The sequence below is a fragment of the Colletotrichum tamarilloi genome, assembly GCF_030869305.1.
Source record: "Colletotrichum tamarilloi strain Tom-12 chromosome Unknown Scaffold_61.1, whole genome shotgun sequence".
Classification (NCBI taxonomy): Eukaryota; Fungi; Ascomycota; class Sordariomycetes; order Glomerellales; family Glomerellaceae; genus Colletotrichum; species Colletotrichum tamarilloi.
In genome coordinates, this window is record NW_026849443.1 from 188,842 (window position 1) to 201,508 (window position 12,667).

The following is a 12,667-nucleotide window of genomic DNA, read 5'->3' on the forward strand; positions in this document are numbered from 1 at the left end:
TTGACTAACATACATAATCAGTCCTGATTCCAGACAACTTCACGTTACACCAGGTAAATGAATACCACGGGGCCAAATTTTCAATCCAAAGCCACTATTTCGAACGGGAGCATTCACAGATAAACAGACCTGAACTAACTACCTACCACGCAGGAAAGTTGCCATTATACGCCACCATCTTGCCACCATACTTTTCCTTGCTCGCCGCAGCAAGAACCCCCATCATGCCATCGCACGACTCATCAACGCCAATGTGTGCCTTCTCCAGACCCAGACCCCGAGCACCAGCGTTGCCGAGGTCGGTCTGGACCCAGCCGGGGATCAGTACCCAGGCATTGAGCCAGTCTTCTTCTGCATTCATTCTAACCGTGAGCCAATTTACCACGGCCTTGGAGGGGCCGTAGGCGGCGTTCGGGATGGGAGGTTGGTTTCTTTTGGAACGATGTCAGCTGACCTTGTGCTAATGCCTTTATCTCAATTGACCTATGCGAGAGGCAATATGTAACTCACTCTATGCATCCAGCAGTCGAACCCATCGGCACAAACATGGGTTCCTTGGACGACTTGCGCAGCAGCGGTCGCGTAGCCTGATATAGCGCGACGACACCATAGACGTTGGGCTCCATGTGCGCCTGGAGGTCGGAGATCTTGAGGTCAGCGACTGTCGGCAATGCGTACGAGATGCCGGCGTTGGCGATGACGATGTCGAGGTGGGTGATTCCGTGGGCTTCCTGTAGCTCCTTCACGGCGTCGTGGGCATCCTTCTCGACGGTGGCATCGATCTTGACGACGATGAGCTTGCTTCCGTCGGCTTTGTGTAGGTCATTGAGGGCTTGCGATGTTGCGTGGTTCGGGTCGCGGTTGCCTGCGATCACGGTGTGGTTTGGGAGGGCGAGATAGCGCTGGAGAAGGCCTTGGCCTAGGCCTCTGTTTGCACCGGTGATGAGGACTGTGGTTGGTGCCATGGCGTCTAGGGCGAGATCTCTCTCCGCAGAGAACACTATGTACACTATCTTCCTATTGTTGTAGAAGGATGAGCTGTATCGGTATCAAGTATCAAGATCTCATCAGGGCAAGACTTTGATATAGGCAGATCCCGGTCTTGATCAAAGCATGATGAATCGGAGGCGAGGCTGGGAGATTGGCGATAGAATGTCAACGTTATATAACGTTATGGCTATGTCCGCCACGTAACCCAGCCAGCAGCAACGGTAAGCACTAGTCAAGTGGCCGATCCTTTCATGTTGCTTTGTTCATGCCCAGCACGGTAGACGATACGAGAGCGTGCTCCCAGAACAAGCCATAGATCTTCACTACGTTCTCGACAATGAGTCCATGGCCTGTAAACACAAGGTCAACTCTGCGGAAGACATGCGGGAGACTTGCGGAAGACTCGCGGAGCGTCTGCGGGTCCCTTTCCGGCAAGTTGCCCCGGCCCCATTAGTCCCGCCACGGCGTCCGACCAGCGCGGAGACTGCAATTTCAAAACCCCCCTTAGCGCAGATCTCTGATTGGCGGTCATCAAAACCCTCACCTGCAACCAGCAGATTTTGCACTCCAAACCCTCGCTTCTCGCGCCCCGTTCACGGCAACGCAAGTCGATTCCCTTTCCCGTTCGTTCATATTCATCCTGGTCCCCGTGGATCTTCAACAATACCTGGTCTGGTGGTGTAGTTGGTTATCACGTCAGTCTAACAGTTCGAGAGCCTCAATCTCTCTCGTCTGCCACACTGAAGGTCTCCGGTTCAAGTCCGGGCTAGATCATACCATGGGCGATTGGTTTAGTGTTATAATGATCGCTTAGCATGCGGTAGGTCCTGGGTTCGATTCCCAGATCGTCCATTCTTTTGCTTTTTGAAGACGTCAGGTGCTTTTCGTGCTGGTTGGCTTGTTGATTCCTTTTTGGGCCCGATAAGGGGCAGATCGTGCGGATGGCCGTGAAGGAGGACGGACGACGCATCCATCATATCCGCGTGGCTCGAAGCGGGCTTGGATTCGGACAAGGGGAGAAGAGGGTAATTGGTATGGCTGCATTAGCCCATCGGTCTCTCTTTAGACGGCTCATTGCGAGCGTGAAACTGTGTTGGTATATCATGAGCCTGGTCCCCTTCTCGTTCTGTCCCGCGCGAGCAGAACAGCAGTTCAGTCGCAGACATACTGCGCTCGAAAGCCATTCCCCCGATAGTTGGTCCAGTCCTCCTAGTCGCCTTCCGGTGACAGTGCTCTTGGTTGCCCTCTCTAGGAAGCCTCCTGACCAGGGCTACATCCACCGAAAGAATGGGTGCAGCAATGCAGTAGCGTGTCGTTCCATGACAGACTCGTGCCAATAGAAAGCGACCTTTCATTCCTATGTCTTTCCAGACTTGCTGCAGCCGTCGCCGGAATGCCTCCACTAAGTCTGTGCATCCCTGCCGTGCCGTTTGATGATCTCCGACGCGTAAAGGAACCAGCTACATTGATGTAGATTTCCGGGAGGGCTGGAAATTGTCGATAAATGACCGGATGATTGCAATTCAACATGGAGCCGGCAACCCAGAACAACGGCGGTGTCTATGCCTGTGTTGAGTGTGTGGGATACCGGCCCAAATGTGGCGGTCGCTCTCATCCCTTCTCCACAGCCTACCGGCCTCTTCTCATCGTTGGACATGTCTCCTTTGCGTCGGCAAATGAGGAACATTTTTCGAGGCGGTCTGATGCTCGCGACTATGAGCACTTCCAGACTCCCTTCTCCTCATCCAGCTCGAACTTCCTAGACTTCATACTGAATAGATACGTAAAGATTCTCTCCGTCTCGCCGCCGAGCACTGGCAACTCAACAACATCTTCCTCGTGTAGAGTCCACCCCTGGCTGTCAACCTGCTTCCAGAACTCATTCTCATCCGGATGCCGCTTCTTCCACGCAATGTACACCCACGTCTGCGCACTCTCATTCGCGCTCTTCGAGATGTTATGCACGTGGACCGCCGTCCATGTATTTACCAGAGAAGGCAGCGAGTCCACGTTGTACGTGCAATCGCTCATGACAATGACGTCCCACGTCTTGGCCTCGACCAGCGGCCCAAACGCCCCCTTCCGACCGTCGTCCCAGTCGAGGTTCTCATACCGCGGGTGAACCCTCGCCGCCCCATTTGCCACGAGCCTCTCAATATTCGCGCAGGCGCGGTGCTCGGCCTCGGGCAAATCCGTCATGAGGATGGCACCCTCGCCCTTGGGATCCGCATCCGACAAGAGCTGCGCCAGCCCGTTGCCCAGGATACCGACACCGCATCCGAGCTCGAGGATATTCACCGGCTCATCCCCGAAGAGAAGGCTGTGAAACTTCTTCATGCGCCACGGGTGCTTCTCCGCAGCGAAGCTCTCGCGCGTGCTGACCTGCCACAGCCCAGCCACGGCCATCAACCCGGCATCCCAGATATGCCGCGCGATACTCTCCCCAATATCCTCCTCAATCTCAAGCACTGGCTCCGAGGGGCGATCTCCGTGGTTGAGTCTCCGGACGCAGGTCGTCGGCCCTTCGGAGCCTGGTGTCTGCACGTCTGCCCAGAGGGGCAGGATCTTGCCGCACTCGCCCTCGAACCCCGCGATGCTCACGCTCATCGCCGTGTCGGCTGACTTATCACCCTCGGCGCGTATGCGTACCTTCAGCGGACCGAGACCGTTGGTGTTGGGGAGGGGTCCCCGCCCCGGGAGGTGTTGGGCTGGGATGTCGGCTTTGAGGACGCGCATGCCTGGTGTCCAGCGCAGGACCTTCTCAGCAGCTAGCGTCATGGGTTCACTGTTCTGCTTCCTTGATGATTCCTCATTCTGTTGTTGCTTCCGATCCTGATGCTCCCACCCGGCGGAGACTTTGATCTTGACGGGGTCATTGTCTTCTGGTGTGAGGAAAGAGTCGCCGAGGTCGGTTGTGATTGTGAAGACGACGTTGAGGGACCAGGGGTGTTTCCTGTTGTCTTCGCGTGTGAGCGTTGGTGCTCGTAGGAGCCGTATGTAATGCATTGAGTCGTTAGTGTGAAAACCGAGTCTGAGTTTCTAAAGACTCACACGGTTTTGAGGGCGTCGTTGAGTGTCGTCGATGAGACGGCGGCGTGAGTATGCTCGCGGGTGAGGGACGAAAACTGAGAAACCGCTTAGTCATTCAGTTTTGACCAGTGGGGGCTCTTCTTTTATGAATAAAGCGGGTCACTAGCTCACGCACCTCCTTCCGCCCCCGAGTTTGATGGCATTGCTCGTCGATAACTCTACAGACTTCATTCAACTACTATGAAAAGAGTTAATAGATAGCTATGAGTGAGATGGTTTAATGTGCTGGCCACTAAATGTGTATGACGCGTCGTAAAAGATCTGCTGGATCATCAACAACACTAGCTAAACCAATGTGCTACTTAGTACCCGCCTCTGGAGACATGGGTAATCCTTCTGAAATTCACTTCGCCGGCTACGAGAAAAGATACCAGAGTTGAGAGCCGTCAATTGAGTGGTCAGGTTTCAATATTAATCGAAGTTGATGGCTCCGGCGACTACGCGAGAGAGGTGCATGGATAAGGGAAAGTGCGTCTGGCAAGAAATCAAAAAAGATTTGAGACAAGAATCGCCGATGAAATACCACATATGAATTGATTCAGTACTACGATGAACTCATTCAACGTCTAACACCAAAAACCTCACCAATTAGGCGCCTCGAGACAGAGACGGACTTGCCCAGCCGGAAGCGTCTGCCTTTCAAGCCACCGGGAGCTCAGTATAAGGTTCTATGCTCATCAGCCTGTTTCAGTGTCTAGTGCCAGCAGGAATGCTCCGGAAGATGCTCTGTCAGCTACAGCAAGTTGCTTATTGGGTCAGGATTGATATGCACGCAACAGTCTATCGTCACTACCCTGAAATGAAGATGTGACCCAAGGTAATACATCTTATTCAGTCATCTATCCCGTCCCCTACATTGAATATTCCGTGTGAAATACCTCGGATTGGAGAGCGAGCGGAAAGAGATAGGTTACTTAAAGCTTCGATGCTCGCTTGTTTGACATAACTATCGGGGATCGCGAGAAGCATACAGTCCGAATCGACTTTGAGGTGTTCATATCTACGCAGGCGCAAGTCAAACCTGGGTCTGGACCTAGATGATATCGTTGAGCTCGCAAGGCGATTAGTGTTAGCGCCGAAGTCAACACAGCAACCTAAACTCTCCTCTCTTATACAAGGTAGCTTAGCTCTGTTACAAGCCTGATGAACAGATTTTCCATCTTTCAATGCAGCGGACTCAGAGGTCATCACTTGGACCAGGATATTCTCCGTACGATAGGTCAGCACTTCTAAAGGGTCCTCCTTTAAAACTGCCGAGAGCTTCACAAACAATCATTCGCAACCACCTGTTCTCTTCATCTCGACGCAAGCGCACACCCTATAGGCGGGTCGTTGCTTATGTGGTTTCCATACTTGCTCCCGTTGATGTCACTGGATCGCCCGTCAAGATCGTCTCAAAGTTTCAGGGGAGTAAATTGTATTACCAAGCCCCAAGACCCAAGATCTTCTCTGGAATATCCCATGCGGAATACGCCGAGTGAGATGGCGAGTGTAGGCAGGTGGGGTGCGGTTCCTAGTGCTCTTGATGCATCGTGACATTCGCGGAGATGCTGGTGTCTTTTTCTCAACTCGATCTGCAGAAAATCCAGGACGCTGTCGATTATGCGACTAAAGGATCAGCGTATAGTCACTGTCTTCGGTCGCAAACCCTATTCCCCGGGCCCAAGTTGTCGATTATATTGCTCTGCTCGAGGAAAATTAACGTATGGTAGATCTCTCCGCAACCTCCGATCGGAGACCGGCGATAAGTGGGCCCAGCTTCCGGGCTTGGCCATCCTCCAGGCCTGGTTCTCGACCGAAGTCCAACATTTCTTAGCAAAGTAGATGCGGATATTTCCACGTCATCCCCAATTCACGCCGCTTATTACTTACATTTCCATTTTTACATTCAAAGCCGAAAGAAACGCATTAACAGCCTGGCGTTCGGCACATCTCCCACCTCCGACTCTAAAAACACCGCAGATATCGGAGGTCGCCGCCCCAACTCGCCGCGACCGGAAACAGTAGAACCCCCATCCCGCCATCCCGCGCTACGGACGCCTCCGATGGTAGGAGGTCGGCGTCCACTCATAAACGTTAATTGGGTAGGTCTTTACTCGAGGTACGTTAGACATGCGGTACGGATAGCATCTGGAGACTTACGATAAGCGTCGCGGGGTTGATAAAGTCGCGGGCCCATCCCAGTTCCACATCACCATATCAACACCAACAAAACTTCGACGACCGGCAATTGACATCACATCATACTTCACACACATCTCAAGATCACTCAATCCAACTCCACCACACAACATCAAAGGACTCAGACAAGGCATCACCAACACAATGTCCACAGAACCCCCCCTCCCAACCCGCGACCCAAAAACCGTCCTCGCCTCCCTCCTCACCCTCACAGAAACCCGCATCGTGCCCCTAACAGCCCGCGGCGTCTCCTCCGGCTCAAAACTCTTCGGCGCCGCCATCCTCTCCTCTGACGACGCCCTCACCCCCTACACAGTCTCCACAAACGACGAACGCACCTCCCCCCTCCTCCACGGCGAAATAAACTGCATCCAAACCTTCTTCACGCGCGACTTCCCCGACCCCTCCACCCGCCCCTCCCCGCGCACCGACTGCGTCTTCTTCGCAACCCACGAGCCCTGCTCCCTTTGTTTGTCGGGCATCGCCTGGTCTGGCTTCCGGGAGGTGTATTACCTCTTCACGTACGAGGACAGCCGCGACCTGTTTGCGATTCCGCACGATATCAATATCTTGCAGCAGGTCTTTCGCGTGCCGGCCGAGGGGGAGGACAAGAGTGCGTTGGGGAGACGGGAGCTGTATAACCGGACTAACCAGTTCTTCACGGCGCGGAGTTTGGGGGCGTTGGTGGAGGAGATCAAGGATGAGGGAGAGAGGGCTCATTGGCAGGAGGAGATGGAGCGCGTTAAAGGGTTGTACAACGCGTTGAGTGAGACGTATCAGGAGGGGAAGAAGGCTGGGGCCGAGAGTTCGAGCGTGTGGAAGTAGAGTAGAAAGCGGCGGGTTGAGTTGATTCGTCAATGGGATGGTTGATTTACGGATACCTACTAGGGACTACTTACTGCTCGAAGTACTGAGTCCGCGTTGGGTGTTGCTGGCAGTGGCTGGGAGAAATCGACGCCGACGATGGAGCCGGGGGATTTCCATAGTCGAGGACCGAGCGGGTGAAGACGGCGTCATACTCTAGCATCGATACGGAATGCCGCCGGTGACGACTGGTGTTCAGCTAGAGGATTAGAGATACCACTAACGAAGACTCGTTCCCATATCCAGCTATAACCTCCCAGCCACGTCCATCATATCTACTATTTTCGAAGCATCGAGTCATTGTGAGGTGTGTAGAGACAGGAGCCAACCCAGTGCGTGCCGTGGAAAACCTCATCTCGGCCGGCCGTGTCCTAGCCGTGGGTGAGACCTCCGCAACGGCAAGGGAAGGAATCGCTGCCGCATCGATCAACGTCGCATGGCATACGGCACTCGCCGCCGGGAGGAAGAGGGGGGGCCAATTCACAGGCCGGCCGGGCCACTCGTGGCCGTGGCCCGTACCAAGGCAGCAAGATCCTACACCTTGAACGGCCGCAACACCTACGATCCCTCGGCCCCCGAAGCTGAACATCACTCGCCGTTCTTCGCCGGGCAGAACATCGTCCACGACGCAACGCACTGTGCTGGCCAAAGTATGCCGACGATGCCACGGCGGTTATGGACCAAGCAGACGAAGGCGGAAATGCAGGCGCGGGGTAAAGCAGACCAGGGCGTGTAGGCTACGGCACGGCGGCGGTACGGAATAGTGTACAGCCATCCCCCTGTCGATGAGGTACATTTGAATTTCTTCACGCCCCCCTCTTCAACGGGTCCCCCTTTCATGGGGTCTGAAGCATCGTCATTGGCCGGGTTCGTCTGGCCTTCCCATGTGGCCCGCTGTCGTTTTAGGCACATGCAGTGCAGAGGCGGTTTTCGGCGTGGGGAGCACGTTGCGGAATGGAGTCGCCCGGGTTTAACGGGTCATGGACATGGGGGTGAAGGATGAGGGGAATGAAGAAGAAGAACATGGTCTTTGCCGGATCGGCCGGACATGGCGTGCATTTTCTCAGCGTGGATGACCAGTGAAGATATCTGCGAGTATGGCATAGTTGATACTATAGGAAGTGGTCTTTTCGAGACGAACTGCTGGTGATACTGCGGTGCGCGGGCGAGAAACAGGGTTGAGGGGCCTTCATTACGTTGTGCAGCGCATGCCATAGCAGCGCGAGGCATCATCGCAGACTGCGGCTAGAATGGATGGAGTCAAACTCCAAGGGGGATCCATAACTGTGCAGCAACAGGAGACAGACGCGGCCGCTGCTGCACCGCATCACAGCTGTTGCTGAAGACCGAGAGACGCAGGCGAGAGAGTGCAACCGTGTTGCGTATTCGCAGGAATGATGATGATGGGACAAAGTCTCCGCAACGGCCGCCCCTCCCGCGCATACTAGCAGCCTAGGGTGAGGGTCTTTGGGTCTCTCTAGCCTTTTTCCCCTCCCGGCTATCGTTTGTTCGTCGTCTCAAAACCCCTCCTCCTTGTTGGTTGCGTGCAGACGCCATCCGTGGTATCCCGGCGGGTAGGGAAGAGAAAAAAAGACGCAGTGAACAGCCATGTGTCAGCACATCCGTCCGCTATGATAGCGTGAGATTAGGTACACCCAGCGACGCGACAGCCGCGGGGACAGGAGTCGTGACTGAGATACCTAGACACATTGTCACGCGCATCGTCAGTTCATTCCAGACATCGGACAATGTGCTCAAGGGAAGTAGACGGTCCGCTGTACAGGCGGAGTTTCGTACGACAAACAGGCAAGCAACGCCCAGAACTGTTTGATTCAACTTTTGACCGGAGCACGCCCTCTGGCTCTCTCATCGGAATCTCAAAAGGGCAACGGCAGAGCAAGGGAAACGTGGGCAGAGGGAGGGGGAGTGTGCAGCTGGTTGATGGAGGATGATGGTCGATGATGGAGGATGACTGGCCGGGCAAAGGCGACTTTTCCCACTCGTGCTGATTAATGACCAGTGACAGGTCGCTAAAACAAGGTAAAAAGAGGAAGACGGGAGTCGCGACGAACGGTCCCAGGTTGGAACGGGCCGACACAGCACTGCTTCGTACCGACACTGGCTCTCTCTTCCTCCCATGGGCTACCCTTGCCTGGGTTCCCGGGGGTGTGGTGGGTTGCATTCTCTAGTTTGCAGACGCGCAGGTTGAAAGTTGGAGGGTTCGCTGTGAGAAATGACGCAGGCTTCCAATTTGGATGGGTTACTGAGGGCTGAAGGAGGTGTCTCTCGAATTCCCAAAAATAACGAGCTGCCGATGCGTCGTTGGCTGTGCCGCGCTGTGCATACTGGTGCGTTTACACCACCACATACATGCATTCGCGGTTGGTGCTTTGTGAATTGTTGGATGCTGGTGAGAGCCAGTCGGGAGGCTTGTCGATGGCACCAACTGTGTGATTTTCTGCTAATCTCGCTGTCTATTGGGTAGTACCAGTGAGACTGTCCGTTCACCACTGGGCTGAAATCAATGGCTTCCTGTGGTGCAAGGTAAAGCAGTGGTCAGCTTATTCAGGCCAATCTCGGAGGTTGATGTGTAACAGAGGCTGAGCAAGACGCGATGTCTCTCACTGCTTCCTTTGGATGACAGACTTCCGGCAATTATTGGACTCTCATAACAGAGGCGTGTATGAAGGAAGCAATTCGAGATTGACAGAAACGGACGATCTGGCCAGAAAAGGCTGGACGGGAAACATCCTCGCATCCTCCGCTTCCTTCACCTTGCAAATCCACCCCTCAATTGCAGCTGCCCTCCTCTGTGTCAACCGCATGGTTGTCTCCCTTTGACGGGTCCGGACGGGTCTTGTCGTGGGCCATCGACGCCAACCCCGCCATCTGGTTTGACATGTCCGTTGGCGAGTATGCGGGCCTCTTCACTTCACTTCAGTTCACTTCACTACTCCCCCTTCAAGGTGATGGACCCCTTAGGTTCCCTGCAGGATTCCAGTGACCAGAAGACTCACCTGTTCACTGAGATGTTGACTTCCCTCAATACTTGGGACTCTCATACACTCCCAAGGCTCTAGGCCTCATCAACTCCCTGCTCAGTCAGACACTACTCAATCATCATCTTTGATGCAGTCTTCATCCTCCCGGCGGTTCGAGATACGAAGTCTTGCTTCAATTCGACCTTAACCCCCGGATGCTCAAGGATCGCTCGATCTCTATGGAACCCAGCCAAGCGCGGTTCGGTGCATGTCCCGCATCCAGGTGGCGTAGCCATCGCTTCACTGCAATCCTGACCCGCCCCAAGAAAGATGCGATCAGGCGAGGCTGACCCAACCTTACGACCAACATAGGTTCCAAGTCTGGGAATTCATTGTATTCAAACTTGAAGAGGTTTAATTAACTCTTTCTGTAGAGAACTCTGCATGACTACAACTAAGGTAAGATGTCGAGTCTCTGTACTGTTGTTCGCTTCCGGCTTAGAGAGGCGTGGAAGTTCTGCACCCCAAGTTGGAGGGCGCCAGCTTGACCATCCTTGGGGTATTGGTTCGGAAGCTAATCATGTACGGTGGAGCTTCACTGCGATTTTAACACTCCCTGAGGATCTGAGCCGACTGCTGAACTAGGAGCATTCCGTACCTCTGGTTGGACGGGTTTTCATGAGAAAGCCGACTAGGCCAGAGTAGGAATTAATTTTTGACCTCTGTCTTATTCTTTTCACTGCAACTTTAACCTCCCCCAAGAGGTTCCGAACCGCCGGGGTAACCCCATCATCGCTCAGGTTTTCAAGAATTCAGAAACATCCCAGATCCGGCATCATGGCCAACTTGGAATTGAGTCGCCGAGGATTTAGAAGGACGCCTGCGGATGACAGTTCTTCATCAGTCACAGGGAGCAAGAATCAAGGGATCCATAGCGCGCTGGCCACTGTCTCTCCGCAACTCTTCAGCCTCATGTGAGCAACCACCACCGTTGCAAGGGCGCATCAGAGACATCAGACACTCGCAAGGGCGATGAACCAACGATCCAAACACTTTGAAATGGATTCTACTGGCTCTGGAGCGGGAAGAGCGGCATCCTTCACAGGTCCCATTCGCGATCGTCAGCCGTCCGTCATCTCAGACACGGATGGTTACATGACTGCCATTCCCGCCTCTCACCTGACCTCTCACATGAATCTCATCTCACAACCTCATCTCAAAAGCTGATCTCACATGAAGAATTCACTCATCCCTCACTCACCCGCGCCTCTGCGTGGTATCACGTATTCCAAAATCTCCGCCTCGTAAGGCTACCAACGGGCCCCTTTGGCGGCGGCCCATCTTGGCCCCCAACTCCTCCCGCACCGCCGATCCCCCCCAAGCCCCGATCCAAGATTGTAAACTTCCTTCTCGAATCACACGAAACGCCAAACGCGGCCATCGTATCATTCGCTAAAGTAGGCAGTAGGTAAACGCAAGCCACCCGTGCCACCGTCACATTGGGTCGTAGCCTGCTCACGGGAGTACCTTGCACTTTCACGCACCTCGTGTACCTCCTCACTAGGCACTGCTTACTTAGTACCAGTAGTAGATTGTCAGTCACAGTGTTCAGCGTAACCGTGCCGAGACCTCATGTGTCTATTCACATTCTCAGCCCCCGATCGACAACGACGTAGACGCGCCCAAGAAAGAAACGCCCATTGTAACCAACCTTCAGAGCAAGCTGTTCATCGTGTATATCACGGCACACCTAAAGTAAGCAACAAACCAAGCCAAGAGGGGGGAAAACGTGGTATCACTTGAGACTGCCGGCGCCATGCACACCACCCGCGCCGCTGATTGGTGAGATTAGCGCTGAGGCCCGACATGAATGAACCCCAATTTGGAACATGCACAATTGTATGTGTGTAGGTATCCGCGCATCCCAGGTTCACACGTTCACGCCAGACACCAGACACCAGATCCCTACAGTACAACCCAACACACACATCACTCTCATCCTCCCTGTCCATCTCTCCAACCGACCAGCCGGCCACCCTGAATTCCCAGCCTTGCCATATTTCTTCTCCCTGTTGGATGCAAACCACCGCTCAAACCAACCACCTGAGACTTGCACGCCCCCTCCTCTTAGAAGGAAACAAACACCATCCTAGATGTAGGTACCCAGGCTAGACAGTGTGACTTGAGGTTCGTGGAACACTGTTTAACTCCATCGTTTTGCATTACTAGAGGATTGCCGCAGTACATGTAGACGCTACCCTGCCCTCGAATTCCGCACTGTTCAACCTCAACCCTTTTCACAAGTCTCCCATCCTTTCCTCCATTCCACCCTCTCCCTCGTCAAGGGATCGCCAGAATCGCAGTTTCGACAGCTTGTTGGTAGGCTGGTGTTACTGTCTGGAGGTAGGCAACCCACTCTTGTGCGTGGGCGCCGGGAGTCTTGCCATCGCGGAGATGGCGGTGGATGTGCCGGAGCACTCGAGAGAGCTTTCTGATGGACTTCCAATGCTGTCTAAGGCGATTATCCTCGAGCTGTAGGAGGAAGCCGAGGCGCCATATCG

At 54.2% G+C, this 12,667-nt stretch overlaps 4 protein-coding genes across 4 annotated transcripts; 2 read left to right on the forward strand and 2 right to left on the reverse strand.

Moving 5' to 3' along the window:
* Positions 1-142: 142 nt before the first annotated feature.
* CTAM01_11412 (aflatoxin biosynthesis ketoreductase nor-1) lies at positions 143-965 on the reverse strand (the record flags this gene model as incomplete). The annotated part of the gene is made up of 2 exons (XM_060527423.1): positions 143-431; positions 511-965. The coding sequence occupies 2 exons, from the start codon at positions 963-965 to the stop codon at positions 143-145; spliced, it is 744 nt and encodes a 247-aa protein (XP_060377993.1).
* A 1,738-nt stretch (positions 966-2,703) lies between these two features.
* On the reverse strand, positions 2,704-3,996 carry CTAM01_11413 (uncharacterized protein; the record flags this gene model as incomplete). The annotated part of the gene is made up of 1 exon (XM_060527424.1): positions 2,704-3,996. One exon carries the CDS (start codon positions 3,994-3,996, stop codon positions 2,704-2,706), a length of 1,293 nt encoding a protein of 430 aa, XP_060377994.1.
* A 2,409-nt stretch (positions 3,997-6,405) lies between these two features.
* On the forward strand, positions 6,406-7,086 carry CTAM01_11414 (cytidine and deoxycytidylate deaminase zinc-binding region; the record flags this gene model as incomplete). The annotated part of the gene is made up of 1 exon (XM_060527425.1): positions 6,406-7,086. One exon carries the CDS (start codon positions 6,406-6,408, stop codon positions 7,084-7,086), a length of 681 nt encoding a protein of 226 aa, XP_060377995.1.
* A 475-nt stretch (positions 7,087-7,561) lies between these two features.
* CTAM01_11415 (uncharacterized protein) lies at positions 7,562-7,861 on the forward strand (the record flags this gene model as incomplete). The annotated part of the gene is made up of 1 exon (XM_060527426.1): positions 7,562-7,861. The coding sequence occupies one exon, from the start codon at positions 7,562-7,564 to the stop codon at positions 7,859-7,861; it is 300 nt and encodes a 99-aa protein (XP_060377996.1).
* Positions 7,862-12,667: the final 4,806 nt, after the last annotated feature.